Here is a 23,619-nt window from a genome sequence, read left to right as displayed (position 1 = left end):
CAGATTTGAGGCTGCAGAAGAACAGATGACCAAACATCCACGGAGTCCTGACTGAGCCTTCTGCCGGCCTTCACAAACCAGATCAGTAGTTTGTTTTTACGTCCATCAGATCTGATTTTCCCATGAAATGCGGCCCAAAGTAATTCTCCCTGGATAAGAATTTTAAAATTCTTGATCAACGACATCTTGGAAGGTCTTGTTACATTTGGCAGGACGCCGGAGTTACTGTGGTTTGCGGCTGAATCTTCTGTTAAACTGGTTTTATCCGACAGATTCCAACTCGTGTTTGAGGTGTTTGGATGAACTTTTAGCTTTTTGATCCGTCTGCTGACGGGTAGGAGTTTACAAAAAGCCTCAGAGGCTTTGGGAAACATTTCCAGGTTTTTTGTCAGGCATTTGTAGAGAACACTGTGTGAACACACTCAAGGTTCATGTGACCATGAACCTCTGTCCGTTGTTTTTCAGAGAAGACCTTTTTTGGGAGCTGTCTAGTTAAAAATGAACACAATGGGGAACAAAAACAACTCTGAAGTGTCCTCTAACCCCCCACCCCCCCCCCCACCCCCAATGAGCACAGACTCACTGACATGATTTTCTTGAGAACGCTGCCTCAGCACGTCGACTCATCAAAACGTTTACAGCCACAGTTTTTGCTGATTTCACTGGCCGTTTGATCGCTTTAGATGGCAGTGCGTGAAGTAAAACTGCAAAGTGCTTCCCCTCAAGCAGCAGAAATTCAAACGGCACAGACTGTGCAGCATCAAATAGAAAAGAGGCAGCGGGATAAAGCCGCCATGCAGAAGCAAACTTCATTTTGAAGAGACCCCAGGGTTTCACTAAACAAAATGTCAAAGGAAAAAGAGTTTGGACAAGAAACAAAAAGCTTTAAACCACTTTCAAACTCAAAGGGAAGTAAAAAAAAAAAACAATTTTTAATTTATGAATAAAAACAAATATACTGTATAGGATATTTTCACCAAACTACATGTCTTAAACTCAATGGAAGTGTTGCTTGTGAGATCAGCAGACAACCTGGCTGTTGCAACACAACCCGTATTTCAACGTGAATCATTACGGAAGATGATCATCGAATCAACTCTGGGAAAGTTTCCGTGTCTGAACAACTAAACTGGAGTTTGACATAAAAAGACCAAATACTTAGATGCTTGAAAGTCAGTTTGAAAACAGCAAGAAGAGATTTTTCATTTGCTGCTTCTTTTATTTTTATTTTTTTAGGAAACAACACTAAGCTAAGAATGCAATCTCAAATATTGACAACAAATCAAATCAAATGTAATCTACTTATAAAAGAAAACACAGCTTGAAGCACTTTACAATTAAAAAAACAAAAAGAAATTAAAAAAAAAACTCAAGCCGCCCTTCCTCCATTAACATATTCAACCCTTGACCCCTCCTACACACAATAAATACTTCTTAGAAAAGTAACTTCTACCAGTAACTCAAGATTCTGCTGTGAGGAAAGAGTGTCTGTCTCTTCACACAGGAGCCAGCTCAGCCACAGTGCCCAACCACACCGGGACAGAGGGGGCAACAGCCACAGTAACGACCCCAGACTGAACACTGTGTAGTGATGTGACCCTTCTGGGCCACCGCACGTATCTGACTCATTTCTTTAGAAAATCTCAGAGTGAAGAACCATCGACACAGGTGAAAAATCTCACTCCTGGCCGTTTGCTTTGGAAGTATTTTTGCTTTGGGTTCTGTTTGCAGTTTCAGGCCGGGACTGATTTGACAGATTTGCCCATTTTTACCTGCAGACAGAATGTTTCCACCTGTCAGCTGGGACTGAGGCTCATTGGGGCGTTGCTTTAGAGCAGGGGTGGGCATATTTCAAGTTTAATTTAGTTCCATTTTTCACTGAATTGCACATTTACATTTAAGGCAGGGTGTTTCATTTTTTTTCCGTAGCCTCCTCTTGAGTTTATTATCAGGATTACTTCAGTCTCAGATGTAAAATATTCTGTCTGCATAGTAAAATACATTTTATTTGAGATCCATTGACCTCTGTGAATGAATGAATATGTAATGATAAGTGATAAGACTACCATGGGCGACAGTGGCTCAGGTGGTTGAGCGGGTCGTCCAATGATCGAAGGGTTGGCGGTTTGATCCCCGCTCCCACCAGCCAAAATGTCGTTGTGTCCTTGGGCAAGACACTTCACCCTCCTTGCCTCCAGTGTGGCTCCACTGGTGTGTGAATGCGCATGAATGATCCTGGTGATGGTCAGAGGGGCCGTAGGCGCGAACTGGCAGCCACGCCTCTGTCAGTCTGCCCCAGGGCAGCTGTGGCTACAACCATAGCATACCATCACCAAGTATGAATAAGGAGTGAATGAAAAATGGACATAATGTAAGCGCTTTGGGTGTCTTGAAAAGCGCAGATAAATCCAATCCATTATTATTATTATTGTTATGTTGGCTGAGGTTTTTTTTTAACTGAGTAAAAAAACAAAAAAAAAACAAAGCTGCTCTATTTTGCTTTTATGTTACTGGTCCGGCCCACTTCAGATCAGATTGGTTGAACGTGGCCCCCTTCCCAAAATTAGTTTGACACCCCTGCTCTAAGGTCTCCGCGGCTCTGAGCTTCTCCGTCAGGCGAGGACAGTAATGGCAGAACGAAGCCTCACCATAAGTTTTGGTCCTCACCTTGGGAACAACTAAAAGGCCAGCACCGGAGGACCTCAGGGTCCACGAGGGCTCATACTTTGAAACTTAAATAAGACCACTAAAACATTTAGAAACTATTACCAGAATCTTAAAATCCATCCTGTAATCCACAGGAAGCCAATGCAGCGGTTTTCAAACACGTCTTAGCTTTATTCACATTCCATTCATGCCACAAACCAGCCGTGCAGCGCAGCTCCAGGCCTCCAGGCCTCCAGGCCTCCACGCCCGGTGCGTCTGCGTGATTTCCAGATAGCCAAGCCCTGGCCATGACTGACTACCTGGTTCGGGTGTGTCCAGCCAATAAGAGATGCCAGAACAGGGTATGTTTGAAAACATGCAGGAATGCGACCCTCAAGACCTAAAGTTGCCCATCCCTTTAGCAAATATTCTCTTAAATTTCGGAGACACATTCAGTTTTTATCAATGCCTGTTGACCAGTAAATGGAGGTTCTTGATGGTAGATTGTAATTAAATCCACTACAGGTATGTCTTAAGGTGTGAGGATGAAGTTTAAGTCCTTTGCTAAAAAATAAACTGGACATCCCACCAGCTTTGAGTGCTTGACGAGTATCTGTTTGTCTTATTCACTTCTTAACATGAAATAAAAAACAAAGCCTTAAAAAACAGACGTGTGGACAATCAGAAAACTGTCATTTATTGGTTACAGGACATAACAACATTAATTTGTGGGTAAAACATCAGGCTTTAACATCTACTTTGGGTACGAAAAAGGTCAAAACAAAAACTAGTTTTTATGTAACCCATCAGTCAATTTTGTGACAGACTGTCTTTAGAAAAGACAGATCCCTGTGAGGATGACTGTGAGGTAGATTTAAAAACAAAAACGGAACTTTTGAAGCTTCAAATATTTTATGATCTCTTTTTAAGCAAAGAAAATTTTCACAGCAAATTACCTGAAACAACATTTTTTAAACGAGTGCTTTCTGCATAGATGTTTTTTTGCGTGCAAGTCTAAAATATCAAGATGAATCTGGTTTGGGGGGGTTGGCTATTGCTAGTTTAAGATAACCATGTTGAACCGTGGTGCAGAATTTGCTGTGGCGGAGTGTGGCCTCATTGTGTTTTTGGATCTTTGTGTGTCATTTACCACGGAAAGAAAACCTTCATCCAACAAGCCATTTAAATAAAAAGCACAACAAAAGTGGGGGTGTCACACATGTCTGTCTTCATTCTTCTTCTTTCCTCATTTGGGGTTTTTGAAGACGGATCTTTTGCGACTCGAGCAGCTGAAATGGACCACAGGTAGTAAAAACCGTTTCCTCAGTCGGTCAACATTTGCCTCAGGTGTGGCTTTAAAATCATCCAAAATGTCATTGTGGTTAAATGTCACAGGTTTTCTTTTTGTCTGGTGATTGAAATGTCTGATAAGTTAAATAAAAACGAACAAAATAGAATGAAAATAGAAAACATTTCTGACCTTCGTCAGAAAGCCATGAAAGAATCACATTTCCTCATTGTTGCATAAGAAATTTGGAAATCTGAATTTTCTGAATAACTATAAAAAAAATGTTGGCTTGTAGCAATTGCATATTTAGTTAAAAAAATCATTTTAAATAATGTGGATTGTTTATTTAAAAACCTCTACCCTCTAGGCCGTATGGCTTGTTGCTTTTGTGAGACAGCTACAGTCACGCTATAAGTGTTTCAACCATCAGAATAAAGGTCAGCATAGAAGCAGGGTTACTGTCAGAACGGCGGCCATGCTGGAGAAAACGGGCCTCAAGGCTGCCGTCCCCCCGGACGGACAGTGCCCCCGGTTCTGCCCGATACAAGCTGCGTACGCCATCACGTGTGGGATGAAGTTCTGCTCATGGACTCCATGCAGCAGGTGAGCCAGCGGCCCCTTAGCAAACACAGCCACGTCCTCCCCCCCATGAGTCTCGGAGGTCAAAGGGACGGCGGATTGGGCCTTGTAGTTGTTTTCCGCTGATGGACAGAAACGACATGTGGAAACGCCACGGTGTGAATCAGAGTTCAATTCCTCTCTCAAGTGTAATCTGAACACATGCACTGACCCCGTCTTTAAAATGTGTTAATTTACCAAAGTCAACGGTGGAAACGTTCTCTCTTGCACCGCCCACAAGTTTGTAACCGGGTCCGTTCCCATACAAGATGGACGTGAAAGGCTTATGATCCACATCACTGACCATGGGGGCAAGACCTGCAAATGAAATATTATACAATTTCATTTTTATTTATTTGAACACACAGACACAATCAGAGAATTCTTTTGAATTACAACACAATAAAAAAAATTCCAACAGCTTATTGAATTGGACCCGTGCATCTGTAGTTTTCATGTCTACAGCACCGCAGCACACATTGTGCAGACAACAGAAACGTTCCGTGTGCGTTCTGTTCGATGTTCTTTCTAAGGAACCGACCTTGAAAAATAAGGCCCTTTAGCAGCAACATCTACGGTTAGCAGTCTGACGCTGAACTCGCACTCCTTTCTGAGGTTCAGGAGAGGGTAAAATTCTGCTGGCAGGCTACGGCGCTCAGTTTGGTGGGAACATGCATGTGCAATAGCATCTGTATCAGAGGGTTTAATTGGCCGTTCAGCATGTCAGTCAACTGGCAGATGTCAAAGTGAGGATCGTGAAGGTTTTTTTTATATATATGTTTTTGTTTTGTTCATTGTTGATTGCCAACAATCTACCCTCACTTCCTTAGCGATTTACACGTTTATAGACGTATTGGTCACCCTTGACGTTTGCGCCAAACAGGCGTTGGAAAATCTGCACCCCACTCACCAAATATCGTATTTCCTCTTCTGGTGTAGCCTCCAAAGGTAAACACGTGGGAATGGTCAGCGGTGACCACCGTCAGTGTATCTTGGGCGGAGGTCAGGAGGTCGGCACGGCCAATAGCCCGGTCCATTTCCACCGCCTCATAAAGAGCCTGCTTGGCTTTGCCCTCGTGGTGTCCATGGTCAATGCGTCCGCCTAGTGAAAGAAATCTCGGATTATATGAAGATTTTTATGTAGACAAGAGGTAAGGGCCAGATTCAGGGGTCTCCTGCAGGGTGCACGGTGAAAGTGTGTTGTTGTATAAGAACAGAACATTATTGTTTATGTAAAGATTCTCAGTCATCCAGGTGGTGTTATCATTGGCCCACTACTCACAGGAAGAACCACAAGGGTTTGATGCTGAGGGACTTGGGCAGTGGTCAAGGGGCAGGGAAAGGCAGGTACCTTAACGGCCCAATCAACAGAAATGCTCTTCAACCATCGTGATATCACCTCTCTGAGAGGGAAGGAGTTTGTGTGGACGACTAAGCTGTCCCAGCTGAGACAGTTGGGCTTCCATCCCAGCACTGCTGGGGCTCTGAAACCACATTCCTAGAGAGAGATTGAAATATTTTCAGTGTTGAGAGGTAAAGGGCAAGTATAGGTTGGGTTATAGCCCCCACAGCTCATATGTCATGTGCTGACATTTACCCTGTTGAAAGAGAGGGTTGTGCCCCTCTGCCTAAGGGATAGCTCTATTACTCGGGGCGGAAGTGGCTGAGGTGGTTGAGCAGGTCGGCCAATGATCAAAAGAATGGCGATCCCCCCAGTCAACTGTCGTTGTGTCCTTCGGGAAGACACTCCCTGTCTCCATTGTGCTCCACTGCTGTATGAATGCATATGATGGTCAGAGGGACCTTAGGCTCCTACTGGCAACCACACCTCTTTGAGTCTGCCCCAGGGCAGCTGTGGCTACATCAGTAGTTACTGAATATGAATGAATATTGGACACATTGTAAGCTTTGAGCGTTTGGAAAAGCGCAGATAAAATCCAGCCCATTATTATTATTATTACTACGGTGGTCTCATCTTACAGGCAATACTGCTAAACACAGCACCCAGCCTTCTTAGAGTCTCAACAGGGAGTAATAGAAAAGATTCAACGCGGTAATCCATTGTTCTCCCTCAATGCCAGTGGTACCTGGAAGGGCGCAGTCAGGAGGAACAACCTCCCTGATTGGCACCAATTATTGGACTTTTCTACTAGTAACAGTTTGTCATCAACAAACACAGTTTTGGAGCAGGAGGGTGTCCGTCATGGCAACAAGACAAGAGGCAACAAGAGGTCCATGATACACCTTATAGTAGGGTCATCTAGCTTTGGACACTTGGGTGCATGGAGGGGCGGCACTTTAAACCAATCACCACCTGGTGTTGAGCTGAACTCTTTGGTTGAGGAGGAGGCCGGACAGTCATAGCTGGCCCAAACCCAATTTAAGAGTTTGTTGGGTTTGTCTGGCTGAAGCCACTGCCATGCTACACACACATCGGGCATGTGAAGAACACACTAAACAGGCATTCTTAAATGGACTTTTGGCAAACAGTGCTCAGACTACACGGGCGCATCCCGATACTAGCGCATGTAGTCACAGTTGTAAGACGCTGGGAGCGAAATGTTTCAACGGTTCTTACGTGTTTTGAAAGGGATGTTACCCTTACGGCACGAACAAATCTAAGTCCCTACTTGGTCAAATTCTATTCGGCGGGGCTTTCATCAGGTAGAGAATGAAATCATGAGTGGGCCTTAGTCTTCCACCTGTTTATAGCTGTGGTTGTCAAGTTTCTGATCAACGGAGGTAAAGGTCACCGTCAAGCTAATGTCCGGCTGGCTTGTGGAACTCCTGAAACAGCTGACAGGTAGCAGCAGTCCAAGAAGGACGCAGTGAGGGCAGTTAAAGAAGCAAAGACTCCAATCTCCAGGTTTCATGTCTGATCCTATCTCCTTTACTTTGAGGTAATCCAGACTGTCTGCAGTATTAGGTATACAAATAAAACAAATATAGGCACACACACACCCATGTCATGTTTATTATTGCTATAATCTTTCATTCAGAAAGTGTTTTCTTGTTTCATAAATGTCACATTTTGTGACATAAAAATTGAGAGGTGAAATAAAAATATATATATTTTCCAATACTGCTTAGTTCATTTTTCTTTACACATCAATATAGGAGTCAAGACCTAAAAGCATAGACCATGTCACAACACGCAATATTGTCCACAACAGTGGAAGGAATCTTACCTTCTACGAGCAGGTAAAACCCCTTGGGATTGTTCTGAAGTACCTTGATGGCAACTTCTACCATCTGTGTCAACGAAGGATCTGAGTCGGCATTCCTCTCCAAGTCATAAGGCAGATCCACAGGTCCAAAAAGACCTGGAACAAGAGCAGCGCACAAAAAACACGAGCTAACGGCAAAAGCAGAGGCTGAAAGCAAACTTTTGCAGTACGGTGAGGGAACTTTTATTGAGGCTTACCCAGTAAGTAACTAGTCTTCTTAGGATTCAGGGAGAGAAGCTGTTGCTTGTTCCACACATAATGGCCTCCCTGCAAGAAAAGAGCTTCAAAGTTATACATTTTTAAACATACACGAATGCTTTGATAGAAAAAAAGGGGGAAAAACTGTAGGAATGAGAAAAACACCTGGTCTTTCATCCTGTCAATCCACTCCTGCACTAAGTTCCTCCCGTCGTTTCGTACGCCATTGTACTTCGCCACACCAGGATAATCTACATCCGACATGTTTTTGGGGAACATATATTTCCTTCCTCCCCCCATGATCACCTGCAAGGCCAGAAGTTAACAGAATAATTAGACTGCAGTGTTTCCCAACCCTGGATCTTGGGGCACACTATCCTGCATGTTTTGCATGTTGCACTGCTCATGCACACCGGATTCAGCTCATCATCAGGCTCTGCAGAAGCCTGACGATGACAGTCAACAAAGGTAGGTGTTGGAGCAGGGTTGAATTGAGAAAAGGTAGGACAGGGTTGGGAAACGCTGAATTAGAGAAACAACAATCAGTGGTGTAAAAGCCAAAAATTAAATGTTGATTTATTGACATTGAACAAAGGGTTATGAACAAGAGAGAAGTCTCAAATTTCCAACCAGCACCCTTCCAACCCCACAAACAGTTTCCCTTAGGCAGGAACATCGACTCACATCAATGTTTGGGATGTTTTCAAAGAGCTGTCTGGCGATGTCCTTGCAGCCGGCCTGCAGAGCTTCACTAGGCATCTCGTTGTCGGAGTACCAGTCCCTGTCGACGCTGTGAGCGTAGGCAGCGCTCGGAGTTGCGTGGTTAATACGTGTTGTCGTCACTATTCCCACAGACTTTCCTGGAACAAACGCAGTTGTTGAGACTCTGTTTCTTTTTTAAAAACACATCGTGTTTAAAGTCCCACTCCAATAATCTTTTAATCTGTTTTCAAAGCGTTTTTTAATCATGATGAGGCTGTTTTTAGACAGAATCCAAAAACTTGTGTCGTTTTCTAGGACATAGTTTCTGCAGAGGCGCATAGTTCATTAAAAATTCACCTCTAAGCTGTGGGCGGGACCATTGGCGTGGAGCCCCCCTTTTACTGAGAACTCTGCTTCCACGCTCTACAGATAGCTTACAGCCCCTCACACCCCCATCCTAACATTGGCGGAGCAACAAAAATGGCGAACAATATTGGAGAAAACAAAGACGTACATGGATCTATTTGTCTGAGCGGAGCAAGGAGCTGCTGTAGTCTTGACGTCACAAATATGATCTTTTTCAAACAACATTTTTTGTGTCTGGTCCCGATTCACAATGATTTGAATAAAGAAATATTCCAAAATGCAATTTAAACTTAATTTTCTTTATAAATATCCCCCCATCATCAAAAATGGCACAAGAACATGTTAAAAAGACCAAAAACACAGTTTCATCGCAGTTAGTCTTCACTGTGGAGGATGAAGGATGTTTGTACTTCTGCTCTGCTCTTCCATTTGTTTTGCTTCTAACTGATTTTATCTCGAAAGGAATTAAGACGAGGAAACAGATTTTGTTTTGCCAACGAGGATCTTTCCTCCTTCAAGAGACATGTGCTGAACTTCCGAATTATTGGCTTCACAGTGTCGAGACTCTGCAATGCTCCAATGTTGTTGTTGTTTCTTCTCCCTGAACCCAAACAGGAAAAGAAAAAGCCCGACACAAACCCTGACCTTCAACCACTTCTAAGGCCTTCCCACCACACTCTTATCCCGACTCTTTCCACTAACCTTTGCTCTTCCGTCCTAAATGCTGGTTTGTACAAGTTGAAACAGCGACCAGTAACATGAATTCATGTACTATATGTACCAAGAATACACATTATGAGGGTTCTGACAAGTTACAGTATAAACAGATGGTATTCAGGACCTTCTGTAAGTCAAAGTTAATTAGTCGTATGTTCTGTCTAATCCAATTAAATTGAGTAGTCAGCAGCACAGCATCCTATGGAACGCCTTCCCTCACTACAGCTACACTTCACATGCACAGTAGTGTGCACGTTTCCAACAGGTGCGCATGTGAGTCTGCTCTGGACGCAGGGCTGCAGCTGCTGTGTTCCCCGTCTGCAGGGATTTCAGAACTCAAAAAGTCAAAACAGAAAAGCAGAGTTGTTGTTGTTTTCAGCATTGTGTTGCTGCACCAGAAAGAAACTTTGTTTGAAACAGCTCTGCTTCCCGTTCCTTTGCAACTGGAACACTGATCATTTCTCCCAGACTGCTCTGAAGTGCAGAAAAGTGTCCGCCTCCTGGGTTTTGCGGCAGGAAATCTCCACAACTTTCTCAAAGGCCTCTTTAATGGTGTCATAAATCTGTTCAAAATGTTTTCTTAATCATAAAAATGCCTGCAGGTTACACAAAACCTGTCCATTAGTCTACTACAGGGGTCTGCCACCTTTAACACAAAAAGAGCCATTTTTGTTGTACAGATAAAAACCCAGCGAGAACCACAAAGTCCCAAAATAAACCTTTTTATGTTTTTGGGACAATTAGACCCTTCATTTATGAAATTCAGCTTTTATATATTTTTTTTACAATAGTTTAATTATCAGAGTCAGAATTACTTTATTGATTCCACATGTGGGAAATTTGTTAGTTTTGAAATTTTCACAGTAATTTGCATAGCAAATGACAGCATTGTAAACATAAGAGAAAAAAGAATAAGAATAATATAAAAAAACTGAAAATAAGGTGGTATAATTAAAAAAAGCTATCTACACACAGTGCAGGTAAAAAGATGTGCAAAAAAACAAAGTGCAAAGGTTATCTGTTGCATTGTGAGTTATGGTACAGTGTGATTGTGTTGGGTAAGACGGATTTCAGGTATCGGGCAGTTTTGGAGCGGAGCTGTCTGAGCCTCCTAGAGAAGGAGCTCCACTGTTTGTCCAGAACAGGGTGGAGATGATGGTCTGGGTTGTCCAATTATGCCTAAATTATGACCATTTTCTAAATGAACTTCCTCTACTTTTTTAGCAGGACACACAAGTTCCTTTAAAAATAAAATAAGATCCTCCTTTTTCATCAAAGCCAAAGCCACCATGTAGAATAATGAAGAGCTGCGTGTGGCTCCGGGGTCTCAGGTTGATCTAACAGATCATGTTTTTGTTTTTTTTTAAATGGAGCTGAGCGGCAGCAGGAAGCTCTGTTCCTGCTTTAGACAGTCTGAGCTGGAAAAAATGTTGTCACAACAGCCCAAACATGGGTTTGTTGAAAACACAAATGTTCTAAAAAACGAGTCTGAGATCTCTGCTGCTTCGAGACTCAGACTCAGCCGACCACGATGAAGATTCTGTTACTTTCTTATCATTTCCAAAAACATGTAGCATCAAGATAATGCACTAAACATTTTAGAGAACAGACAGCTATTTGACCGTGAGATATTTAAGGGAATAAAGCTTTCAAAGCTTTGAGATGAGCTATGACAGGATGGAAGATAGTTTTAAATAGTTAATCTTATTTTTATGGCACCTTTCTGGACACCCAAGGTCGCCTTAAATAAAAAGCAATTATAAAATACAGTTACAAGAATGAAACATTAGTTTAAAAAAACAAAAAAATGGAATCATAAATTAATTAGGGTGGATATTTTCCAGGTAAAAGCCAATATGTCAGCAAATGCTGTGATCCACAGATTGGCTGTGCTATTTCCCAGTAAGTATTAGGAAAGCCAACAACGGCCTCGCTTGTCTGGTGATAACAACACCTGCTATCTCGTTCTCACGATCGTTCTCACGCATCATTCTGTAACCAGGGCGACGGTCTGAACCCCTCATCTGGACACTGATGAAAAGGACAACAACCGCAGGGTCAGTGACCTGCAGCCGCCTGCGCAGCTGCAGTCACGCCAACCTGCTCCTCTGCCTGAGTTCGACCACGATCAAAGTCATCAGTTACAAAGGGATCAGTTCTTCTGCCGGTCGACGTTTTCGCTGACAAACTGCTTGTTTTGCTGCGGATTGTAGAAAAGTGAAAAAAGAATCGTAGCGGACTGAGTCGGGCTGTTCTGCTAACGTTCTAGGTTACGGAGTTCAGTGAACGCACCAGGCAGAGACGTTTGTTGGTCCTGGGTTCTGTCATCCCGCCTGTTGACGGGGGTTTTGACGGATGGGTTCAACTGAGACGTTTGGGGAGCGTGCATCCACCAATAAATCAAGAATTGACTTTAAAAAACGCTTGGGAAGCATCTCTTTTGATGTTGTTGAGAGGTGTTGGTGTAAGGCGGCTGAACGGCATTGGTTCTGGCTGACTGTAACCACAAAACACAGGAACCTAAGATGGGTCACATCTCAGCAGCTCAGTGCGGGAAAGGAAAACTACAGTTTATCTTTCATTATCTTGTCGTTATCGCTACAAAACCAAATTGATAACGACGTCTACTGTCACTTGTGATAACAAGACGGATGCCGTTGTTACGAGAAAACAAGCAAAAAAACAACAAAAAAAGCAACGTATGCCGTTTATGGCTTTGGTAACATCTGAGTCTATTTATTTATTTATTTTATTAGGTCTAATATCTAACCCCAGCTGTCATTGGGTAAAGGCGAGGTGCATGAAGGTCTTCACACTCCTAAAACTGCTCATTACCTCTTCATATATGTTGTTACTCCTCCATTGTAAGTTTTGTTCGTAACTTCCTGTCTCTCTCCACTGTTGTAATGATGTCTTTTTGTGTTTCTAACAGCAGCTTTGTTTGGATTTTAAAGTTCACGAGCTACAAATTCCAACAAACGTCTAAAATTTCCAACGTTGGAGCTGGTCAGTCGTCACATCAACAATACATTTCCTGCAAATGGGGTCATTTATATACAGGAAACAGAAATAATGAACTCCAAGCTGACCAGGAGTGATGTTAGCAGCCCCATGGTTTGAGCTTCTTACCTGCATCTTTGGCCCATTTTAGGATGGAGGTGACTTCGTTGCCCTTCGTGGTGTTGCACTGAGACCGGACGGCGGCGGCGCTCACACCCACCGTGCCCTCGTTGGCTTTTACCCCACACAGGTAAGCTGTGGCCGTTCCCGCGCTGTCGGGTACCTGTGCGTCTGTGTTGTATGTCTGCAGAAGCATGAGCCAATTTCATGTCAGAATCTACACGAACATGCTTACAAGAAAAGCAGAGATTTATTTAATAAAGTTTCTCGCATTTCAGCTTTTACTTCTTAAACACGTGACACAATTTTTCAGCAAATAAAACAAATAAAGAGGCATCTGCATTTTTACAGTATTTTAGTTGACTATACTGCTAAATCTGAATTATGGATGGATGGAACATCAGGACTTTGTTCTGAGCAAAGGTCTGACTTAACCCTACATCAAAAGGGAGTTCTGGTTGGTTGAGCTTTTTTCTTTTTTTCTGAATAATAATTAAAGAATAACCTTAATATTCCTCCATGTAAACTGTTGGAACTGCAGGTTAAAGGTGCAGAAACTGCCCTGCTGATTATTTCTGTACTTTACGACGCCATCAGGGGGTCAAAGGGCTTTAACATAAAAAGAGGGATTAGTAGAAAATTTAAATTCATCAAATAGGGAACAAAAATGTAAAAAACAACAGCATGAATGACAGAAGGTAATAAAATATATATAAGGCGTGTTAGAATTAAATAAAGTAAATAAGAGTGTTAAAAGCCATTCTAAAAAACATAAATCTTTAGTTGACATTTGTTACTCTTTAGGTCTGATATCATGAGCAGTTCTGCAGGAACCCATTTTACTTTTATTAGTCAGATTAGAAAAAGAAAAATGGAACAAAGTTCAGGACTTTATATCAATAATCCTTAAAGGTATTTGATAGGAAACTACTGTGACACTTGGAACACTTTAACAAAGTACGACTTGTTAAATTTTGGGAATACTTTCCATTTTTACTTTACAGGCTTTACATTTAAAAGGACTTGCACCGCCTCCCATGTCTGACTTTCTCCAAAGAAGAGCGGGACCTGACTGTGACAGAAAAAACAGTCTCTGAAACGAATCCTCTTCCTGTAAACCAGAGCCATCTGGAACAGTTTCCCGTTCTCCGTTTGGGAATGTCCCACGTTGCGATCCTCCAAAAGTCTCCTCAACCATTGCTTTCAAACATACCGCTCCTGTAAATATTTGATTTTTAACCTTCTGCTATTGTGCAGTCCTGAAAATGTGCTTTTCATGTGATTTAAAGTCTTCTTGAATGTCTCATAATGCTCTTGTTTTATCCTATTTCGGGGCTACGGATGTAAATTAGCATTATTGCTATAATCAAGCATCTGCCACTGTCCGGATATATGTTCATTCAGGTGCATTGTCCCTTAAAATACATAAATAAAGTTTCGATCCGGCCTATGGGCCAAATGCAGCCCAAATTTCAGCAGTCCTGCAGGCAACTGTCATGAAATCAGCTTTGGGAGGAGTCGATGCTTCAACGATACTTCCATGAGTTCTGCTGCGAGCAACGGTCCAAACACCAAATTGGATCTCCTAATAAAGATAACGAAGTCAACTGGAACGTCTAGTGAAGCATTTTTTTAAGGTTGTTGCATTCAGGGAAACTTTTGATGCTCTGAAATGTTTTGGATTACCAAAGTAACCCTTGTGCTATCCTAGGCACGTTAACATTGGGAGTTGGGTCATCTGGACCCACTAGACAGTGCGCTGAACCTTTTTTCTTCAATGATTTGTGATCTTCACTGGTGTCCATGGATTACATGAAATCTTTCCACCTTTATCCACCTTTGTCATGGAAGGGAGAACACGTCAATGGAAGGGGGGGGGTCATCTAAGGGTTAAATGTTGTTTAAGAAAGATTGTGTTTACTTAAAAATAAACGTCGGTGGAGAGAAGTACGTAAAATTGGTCTAGTGTATTTGTGGTAGAGAGAAAACACGATAATTGGTTCATGGTCGAATTGTTGCCTCCTGAATCATAATCAAATTAAAATCGAGAGTTTCTTTCAGATTCCCACTCCCACTAAAAACTACAATTTCTTGATTGTGATTGGCTAAATTAACGTTGTTAACCTGTGGCTGATTGACATTTACAGACTTAAAAGAGAAGATTTATTTGTTTCTGTGATCAAAACCACAGGGGTTTGTCCTTCTGAGTAAAAATAACTATTTCTGTTATTTTCCTGGTCACATCATTTAAATGTAGACGTTTACAGTCAGAATTTAATACTGAATAATATATAACTCAGAATTAATGTTAACAAAATGTTTTTTTTTCCAGACAGACATTTTTTTCTTTTGTTTCTTGTCTTTAAATATGAAATTCACAGTTGTTTCGATCAAAATGTATCCAGATTTGTTCTGTTCTGTGTGAATAAACGAACAGATTCTCATTCCAAAAACAAACTTCATTGAATGTTTCATTTGCTTTTCATGTTATTATTACGGTTCACACACATTTTCACTTCACAAAATCTGGTTGTTTTCATCTCGTGTTTAGTTTTTGACATTTTTCTACAAACCTGCTCAAACAGGAGTCGATTTTAACGTCACATAAATCAACATAAACTAGAGTTCAACTGGGACACCTTGGACAATGACACAAACGGGAACTTGTCCATCTCCAGCTGGTACTCTTCTCCGCTCTGTCCGTTCAGCTGACCCTTCAGGATCCGAGCAGCGGTCACCGTGGGAACGCCCATCCCTACAGGGCAAAGAGGAGGTTAACTTTCCGGCGGATTCTCCCTCAGCGGGGCAGAAAAAACCTTCTCAAGCCGCACTAAACTTTAAAGTTCTCCATTGGATTTCAGTCTTCTCAGTGTGCAGCACGTCAACATGTTTTCACTGGCATTTAAGAGCCTGACGGCTAAATATTTTCACTAGATAGAAAAACAGAATTTGAGACTGAAATGAAAATGTTTCATCACTTAATTTAAGTAGATTTAAAAACCAGTGGTCCCTAACCCCTGGAGAACTGTTACTGGCCCGCAGAAAGAACATAAAACACGACCTACATTTTATTATTATTTTTTATTCATAACCTGATTCTGAAGGAAGTTTTAGTTTGAAAAACTCCTGGCTTTTTTCCCCACCGTCTCCCCCTCATTCCTGAGGCATGTCAAGCCGCTCGGTCTCGAGTCGTAAATCCATCCACCGCTTTGCTAAAGTGGCAGTTCCGACTGCGAAGTTGACACTTCCAAGCTATCAAAGTTGCCAAAAAAACAAAACAAAAGTTTCTTTTGGCAGAAAAGATCCAGAGAGGAAACAGAAGAAGAGCCTTGGATTTTAAAATAAAAGAAAGCTGCATGTCACAGACAAAAACCAGCAGTCTTTACTGTCTTTTTGTTCCCACAGATCATAAAAATAATTCAGCAACCAGCTGTCTAATGTTACAAGGATGCTGCTAATAAAGTTGTTCAAACGGTGGATTCATTTGGAGAATATCACTTTCATGACCGTTTTTTTGAACAAAGCTGAAGTTGGCGTCTGATTTTTTTTTTTTAGCTTCCTCGTCAACGCTTTTGGGTTAAGGAAACATCTGGATCTCATTCTGATTGTTCCTACATGGAATATACTGAACACATAAAGTTTAAAGCAGCTGTAGATATTTTACAGAGGATGAGGATAAACTAAGGGTCACAAAAGGCTAAAAAATAAAAATAAAATTTTGAATGCCCACTTCAGCCTCGGTCCGTGAAAATCTTGTCTGACATTAAAGCGGTCCATGGCCTGAAAGGTTGGAGGCCACTGAATAAAAGTGTCCAAGCCTGAAGCCAACAGTTCTTTGGAGTTATCAGTCAAGAATTTGCCTGACAAAAAAAAAAAAGATCAAAGGTCTCCAAAAACATGTTTGTGCTTTCCTACTCTGAAAAAGACAACTTTTCCTAAAATCCGGCTTCATGATTAACACTTGTCCCGGTAGGCTAGAACTGAACCAGCAGGACAATGCGGGCAGTCATGCGTGAGAGTGTCGGGCTCCGCCTACAGCTCAGAAAGGCAGCAGAGGCCCGGCCGAGGAGGAGGACGGTTCTGTTAGACGCTGAGCAAACGGATGAGGCCACAGCAGCTCCTCATCCTCATCGTTATGCTGCTCGTGCAGAGAAATCTCATTTCTCTTCTCATGGACCGCTGAGCTGCTGAACTTCAGCTTCATTTCGAACAGACCTTTCATTCGATAACCCAAAGCACTCCTGGTTCCCAACGCTGATAAACTCATCATTTAGAACCTTTCTGGGTCAAGATGAGAACCTGTCCTGACTCACCGTCCCCGAGGAAAAGGATGAGGTTCTTTGCTTTGTTCTTGTTCAGCTCCTGCGTGCTCAGAGCCTCCTTCAGGGTCTTCTGAGCCCCGTTGTTCCAGAAAGCCGGACTTTTCTCATTTTCTGGAAGGATTTTAACAGTTTTCAGGAACATTTTCAAAACTTCAATAGGTTCTAACCACTGTACATCTTTAAAGTCCCACTCTGATCATCTTTTGATCCATTTTCCAAATCATTCCTAGTCGTCTTTTAATTGTTTTTATGCCGTTTTTAACTAAAAATCTAAATCGTCTTCTAGGTCATAGTTTCTGCAGAGCAGCAGGAGTTCATTAGAAATCCACCTCTGAGTTGAGGGCGAGTTGGTTGACACAGAGCAACCTAAACCCCCTTTTTTCCTCTCTGTTATTGAGAGATCTCTGTTTACACGCTCTCCCACTAGCTTAAAGCCCCTCTCACCCCCAACCTAGCATTAGCAGTGCAACAATAACAGCGAGGAACCTCAGTTTAGATCCAGATTCCAGCTCAGATGAGGAAAACAAAGACGTTCGTGGATCTACCGGCAGAATTTCGTCTGCTCCCAATTACAGTTTAAATAAAGAAATACTCAGAAATGCAAATTTAGTGCTTAATTTTCCTCTTAAATGTCCTCCATCATCAGAGAAATACCACAAGAACATGTGAAAAACATTTAAAACACCATTTTCTTCAGAGTGGGGCTTTAAACTATTTTGCTGTGGGGACCCTTCATGACTTTAAAATCTCTTTGGTTCTGAATATCAGATCTATGTGTTTTTTGTACATATGATAAGCATCCAAATAACCATTTTTAGCCTAAAGCTACTTTCAGACTCTGAAGCAGAGAAACAGTTGCTGATCAAAGACCCAAACCGAGAAACCGCCGGCGCCACTGATGAGAGAGCGAGATTGGGATGCATGTTCTTCCTCTTATCAGGCCAGAAAACCTCATGCATTTGAATTTTATTTTCTAACATGTAAAAAAATAAGTTTGAGATGAATTAAGATTTTTCAGGCGAGAGCAAAGTAATTTAAGTTTTCCGAGTGGATTTCATGCTGTTTGAGCTCCTCGAATCCGTGCTTTTTTGAAAAAAGGGGATCAGCAAACCGAGGCAGATAAACGCCAGAGCGAGAAAACGTTAGCTTGAACCGACAGAAGCGGTGAGAAACCCCAGGCTGCAGCCCGATACCGGCCTTCAAAATGTGACCTGAAGAGGGAAAACACAGAAAGCTGGAGGACGGCTGGATGGCGAAACCCTCGGAATATCATGAAAACAATCAATTCTTTTCTGAGGAGCCGGAAATAGAAGCCGACAGTGTTTTCAGAAACAGGAAATCCACACTGGAGACTCAATTTGCTGAAAAGATAAGCAAGCGTTTCCTGCGGCCTTGAAAACCTCCCGTGAGGGAGAGCAGACGAAACCTTTTTTGTTTGTTTTTGGCTGCGTTTGGACTCACCAGGAAACATCGGCTTCCCTGAACTCCTCACACTGAGACAGGAGCAGATGATGAGCAGAGCCGACAGCATCGTGTCGCCGTTCACGCAGCTCCAGACAGCCAGAAGAGGTCACCTCAAAACGTCTGAGTCCGTGCCCTGCGGCGTGGCGCCTATCAGAGAGTCACACTGGTTATTAAGTATGTGTCATTTAGTCACACAATGACGCTGACACCCTGGTTTCACACTCATTTCCAGTGCAATGAATCCCTTTAAAACACTAAAATGACAGCCCAACGTCTGAAGCGACAGTGCTGGGACATATTTTCCTGTTGAGGACTTTTATTGTGAAACACACGGACTTTAGAGTCTTTAGAGGATCAACGATGACACGGCAGCACCGTGTTTCTTCACATAAATATAAAACTCTCTGAAAACATCCTGAATAAGCCTAAACTGGAGTCACAAATTCAAAATCCATTTTCTACCCCAGTGGTTTTCAGACTGTGGGGCACGTCTCCCTGAGGGGGAGCGGAGGGATCTCAGGGGGGGCGCGAGTGACCCGGTGGGATAAGGCCGGGAAGTGGGGGCGGGGGGAGACTAATGTTTGGAAATTACTTTGATGACTTTGGAATTTTTTTCGTGGCGGAACATAAAAGAAAATAGAAAAAAAAACTTGCTTCGGGACGCCTCATGCATCTTATGTCACTCACATTTGTGACATTTGAAAACGTAATTATTGTTGTTAACGGCGGTTTTAACGTCTTAAAAGAACGGTAATGCCGCCCGGATGTTGACGTATTTCGCACATGCGACCGGTTCGTGTTGGATACCTACACCTGCCTTTCTCTGCAACTGGGATCAGATTTGTTGAAGAATAGAGAAATGCATGTATAACGGATGTAGTGCCTCCCCCACATTTGGAGAACAAAAAACTGAATGATCCTTTATTGAATTGATTTGTTATACTTTGTAGAGGATCATTCCCTTTGTACGCATCTTCCCTGCCAGGATTCTTTCTCAAATATTTCCCAGACAACAGTGATCAATACGACGGATCCATTTAAGGCAGCAGCAGCTGCTGGTCTGAGCTCTGCTGAGGAGGATCAGGATTTCAGTGGATTCTGGCTGGGTGAGGAGAAGGGGCATCCACTCATGGGGGAGAAGGCTGGGGGCATTCTGCTTCCAATCTACGTCTTTGTGTTCAAAGTGGCAACAGCAGAAAACCTCCCAAAGACAAGAGCTAGGCTGAATACTGAGCACGACTTGAGAGTTGCAGAAACATACCTGCAACCGTGTTTTGAAGAGATGTGCAGCACAAAGCAGACACATTGTGGCTATTAACACAACTTTGTGTTCCTTTTTGCACATAGGTTTAATGTTATTGTTCTCACAAAGTGATGACAAAATATTGATCATTTATTTAATTGTTTCTAGTCTCTAGCAGCAGGAATGTTCATGACTTTGATATGATATTAAAGTTGAACGTCTTTGGCTTGTTTTGACACCGTTTTTTCATGGTTGCGGGGGGGGGGGGGGTGAAAAAGGTTGAGGACCACTGCTTTATCCGCATGAACTCCAGACAGTGCTGGGCAGTGGATCAATTTTAGTGATTCGTTTGAATTTGGGGCGTCACGGTGGTACAGTGGTCAGCACCCTGGCATCACAGCAAAAATGGCCTTGGTTCAAATCCCAGCAGGGACCCTCCTGTGTGGGTTTTCTTCTCCTCCCACAGTCCAACAACATGCAAAGTGAGTGTGTAGCAGTAATTGTGTGCACTGGGACACACTGGCGACCTGTCCAGGGTGTCCACCGCCTTTGCCCAACAGCAGCTGGGACAAGCTTTTTTTCTAGGACATAGTTTCTGCAGAGCGGCAGGAGTTCATCAGAAATTCACCTCTGAGTTGTGGGCGGGGCTCTCCGGGTGTAAATGACTTCACTCATCTGACACATCTACACTGCCCTTCACTAGAAATCAACCTGAACTCTTAACAGTCCCACACCATTACCCTCCCTCCACCGGATTTCACACTGCAGTCAGCCAGTGACTGTTCTTCCTCCCAAACAAACATCCCAGAGAGGTGTGGGCGCTGATGAAGATCAAAACGTCACCTTTTTACGCCTCTTACAACATCTGGTTGCAAAAATAACAATTAGTCATTTTCTGTTTTTTCCCTATGGGAGATACAAGAAGCAAAAGTTGAGGCTCGTTGTAGTTTTAATGTTTGGATTCTGATGAGACTCGACGCCGGAAACATTTGCCTTAATGCAATGATTTGATTTCATCGGATCATTTCTTCAGTTTTTTGCAGCTACTGAGAGTTGTCTCCCTTTAAAAAAGAGATTGAACTTCTAAATGTTTTATTTGCCAACATTTAAAGTCTCATTAATCAGCTTTTTGGTTTATTTTCAAAGCGTTCCCGGTGGTCTTTTCCTTTGGATTTTGTCGTTTAGGTCCAGATTCCAGCTCAGACGAGGAAAACAAAGACGTCCATGGATCTGTTTGTTTGTTTGTTTGCATCGGAATGGGGCGGAGCAGGGAGCTTGAGGCCCCGCCCAGCGTATTTTTTTACGTCCCAAATCTGATCTTTTTTCCAACTACATGTTTTTCTTCTGCTCCTGAATCACCACAATTTAAATTTAAAAAATACTCAAAAATATAATTTAAGCTTAATTTTCTTTGTATATGTCCTCTATTATGAAAAAATGCAACAGGAAGATATTTTAAAAAAAACACGATTTTCATTGGAGTTGCGTCTTTAAATCTCATTAGCATCTAATTTCAATAAATTAAGGATGAAAAAAAAAAAGTCAAATGTTTGACTTTCAAGCTTTGCAACTGGAAAACTTATAAACTATGCAGAAACCTGTTTCCTGCTTTGAACCTTCACAGGAATGTTAATTCAACCCCCCCCCCCCCACACACACACACACACACACACCACCTGAATGCTGTTTGTGTCACAAATCACACCCCCCCTTGGCAACATCCAGCACCTCCAGAGGCAGCCTGGCAGCCCTACTTTGGGAGGTCTCAATGACCGCGACAAATGGTGAAGAGCCCCCACCACCACCACCATCCACCCACCCACCCCTGCAGCCCCCAAGTTACCAATGGGATCCGAGCAAAAGCCCCAACCAAGAAGAAAACCTGATGTGATGCAAAGGTTCAGAACAAAATGTTCCAGATCAGGTAAATAAGACAAGAGCTTCTATTCTTTAAATTCTAATCTTTGAGGCTCACAGATTCAAAGGAAAACCAGCAAAGTTTTATCTAAAAGTCTGTTTTTTCCCAACTGGAGGTCCAGAAGGTTTCGGTCCTTCAGTCAGGCTTTCGTGTGTAATTACCCTCCTACTTTCTTCACCCCGCTTATAGTCAAGGTCATTTTAATGGGATTGAGCAGCAGAGCACTGAGAGGTTTAAGAGCCATTACAAATCGGATTAACCCAAATGATTGACTGGACGCTGCCGCACTGTACGCAAAACCAGAAAAAAACGCCGTTCTCTGACCAGATGCTTCTCATTCTCCTCTGAGTTTCCTTCTGAGAACCAGAAGAGGAGCAAGTCTGAGCCTGAAACACGGCAAAAAGTTGAAAAATCAGGTGCAGAGCCAAGCTTCAGCCTTTACCATGGTGCAGATGCAGAAGAGGGCAGCCTCAAAAGCGCCCGGGTCCCCCCATGGGCAATGACCCCGCCAGTCTGCAGGTGAAATAGCAAAGAAGAGCCAGGACGGCCACCAGCAGAGTCCCGGTCAGCGCAGTGGTCACGATCACATGGAGCTCCTCATCAGACATGGCGTTCACCAGCATCCACCATCTCCAAGGCCGAGATCCTTTGCTGAAGCCCAGGGAAGACCACCCAGGGGCTCCGAAGCCCAAATGTGCTGGTCCACAGGAAGCTGCTCTAACGCGGATTAAGCTCTTCATCATGCTCAGGAGTGAAGGGCTGACCAGTGAGGGCTTAATCTGAAATACTTGGCAACAATGATGGGATGTCCCATCATTGTACCCATATCCACTCGCGTTTTGCTCTGTTGGACCACTTTAAACTCTGAATAACTCACATTCTTGCACATGACGGTTCTTTGTCTGTAAGGATTTTTAGAAATGTCTGGTTTTTTCTGTAAGGATTTTGGAATTTTCCGGTTTTTTTAAGGCTTTTAGAATTTCATATTTTTAAAAAAAAACTTGTACTCCATGTATTTGTTCTCATGCACAAAAAGAAAAACAGCTTCTTCAGAATCCCCAAAATTTTTAAAGAGGATGAGCAACAATGAGGTGAATAGAACTTCACTCGACAGCGTTACTTTCCCGGTGGAAACCTGTTATGTGAGAGAAAAAACAGCCCAAAAGTTGATTTATTTGTTTTAACTCACTGCAGCGCTCTTTTCCTGACGCAAACGTGCGTCCTCCACGCGCGCGCCGGCGTCGCCTTCTCCTCTTCTCCCCGGAATCCGGATCCCTGCAGCAGCTTTCAGCGTCCTCTTCTCCGGCCGCAGCGGCTCCAGTCCGGCTCCTGAATCTGGGAATAGCAGTTTGACTCCCACGAGGGAGGAAAGCAGGAAAAAAAGAAAAAAAGAAAAGGGGGCTCGTTAAAAATTACGATGCGCTGCTGCTGGAGGCGGAGCGGGGGCTCCTCCTACAGGACAAGGTGCACATTACCCCCAGACAAACAAACAAACAAAAACAGAAATGTTTGTTTGTTATGTCATAGAGGGTTGGGGTGGAAATTAGTATTATTAGATGACAAACACAAAAAGGGGCAAAGTTTACTAAGTAAATTGTAAAATTTTCTTTTCTTTTTTTATTAGTTTGACACAAGTAAATGTTACAAAAAAGTTCTGATTAAATAATCTAGTTGATTTAAATCAATGTGAGATATTTCAGCGGGTTAGTTGTTTTGCTATTCACGATTTTGTCCGCTAGATGTCGCTGCCGCATCTATTTAATTTCACCACACCATCAGCTTTTATACGT

At 42.7% G+C, this 23,619-nt stretch overlaps 1 protein-coding gene across 2 annotated transcripts; it reads right to left on the bottom strand.

Moving 5' to 3' along the window:
* Positions 1 to 3,322: 3,322 nt before the first annotated feature.
* On the bottom strand, positions 3,323 to 23,226 carry alpl (alkaline phosphatase, biomineralization associated). 2 transcript variants are annotated; one of them, XM_004069309.5, is made up of 12 exons: positions 23,019 to 23,226; positions 18,666 to 18,815; positions 17,196 to 17,315; positions 15,522 to 15,637; positions 12,892 to 13,066; positions 8,662 to 8,837; positions 8,143 to 8,283; positions 7,977 to 8,046; positions 7,741 to 7,875; positions 5,463 to 5,654; positions 4,751 to 4,870; positions 3,323 to 4,635 (listed from the first exon to the last, which is right to left on the bottom strand). In XM_004069309.5, the coding sequence occupies exons 2-12, from the start codon at positions 18,733 to 18,735 to the stop codon at positions 4,373 to 4,375; spliced, it is 1,578 nt and encodes a 525-aa protein (XP_004069357.1). In that variant the 5' UTR covers positions 18,736 to 18,815; positions 23,019 to 23,226; the 3' UTR covers positions 3,323 to 4,372. The 2 variants fall into 2 exon arrangements, with proteins under 2 accessions (XP_004069357.1, XP_020559265.1); XM_020703606.3 differs by having other exon boundaries at positions 22,272 to 23,154.
* Positions 23,227 to 23,619: the final 393 nt, after the last annotated feature.

Source organism: Oryzias latipes, chromosome 5 (genome assembly GCF_053564925.1).
Source record: "Oryzias latipes strain Hd-rR chromosome 5, Olatipes_Hd-rR_3.1".
NCBI classification, from domain to species: domain Eukaryota; kingdom Metazoa; phylum Chordata; class Actinopteri; order Beloniformes; family Adrianichthyidae; genus Oryzias; species Oryzias latipes.
Note: the sequence above shows the minus strand (reverse complement) of the source record. Positions and strands in the feature narration are given on the sequence as shown.

Bases quoted from the DNA above. Each gene is read 5' to 3' on its own strand.
- alpl (XM_004069309.5), bottom strand. From the start codon at position 18,735: ATGCTGTCGGCTCTGCTCATCATCTGCTCCTGTCTCAGTGTGAGGAGT. The intron at 7,876-7,976 runs GTAAGCCTCAAT...CTCTTGTTCCAG, and splicing joins GAAGACTAGTTACTTACTGG to GTCTTTTTGGACCTGTGGAT. The intron at 5,655-7,740 runs GTAAGATTCCTT...TTCTTTCACTAG, and splicing joins GTTTTACCTGCTCGTAGAAG to GCGGACGCATTGACCATGGA.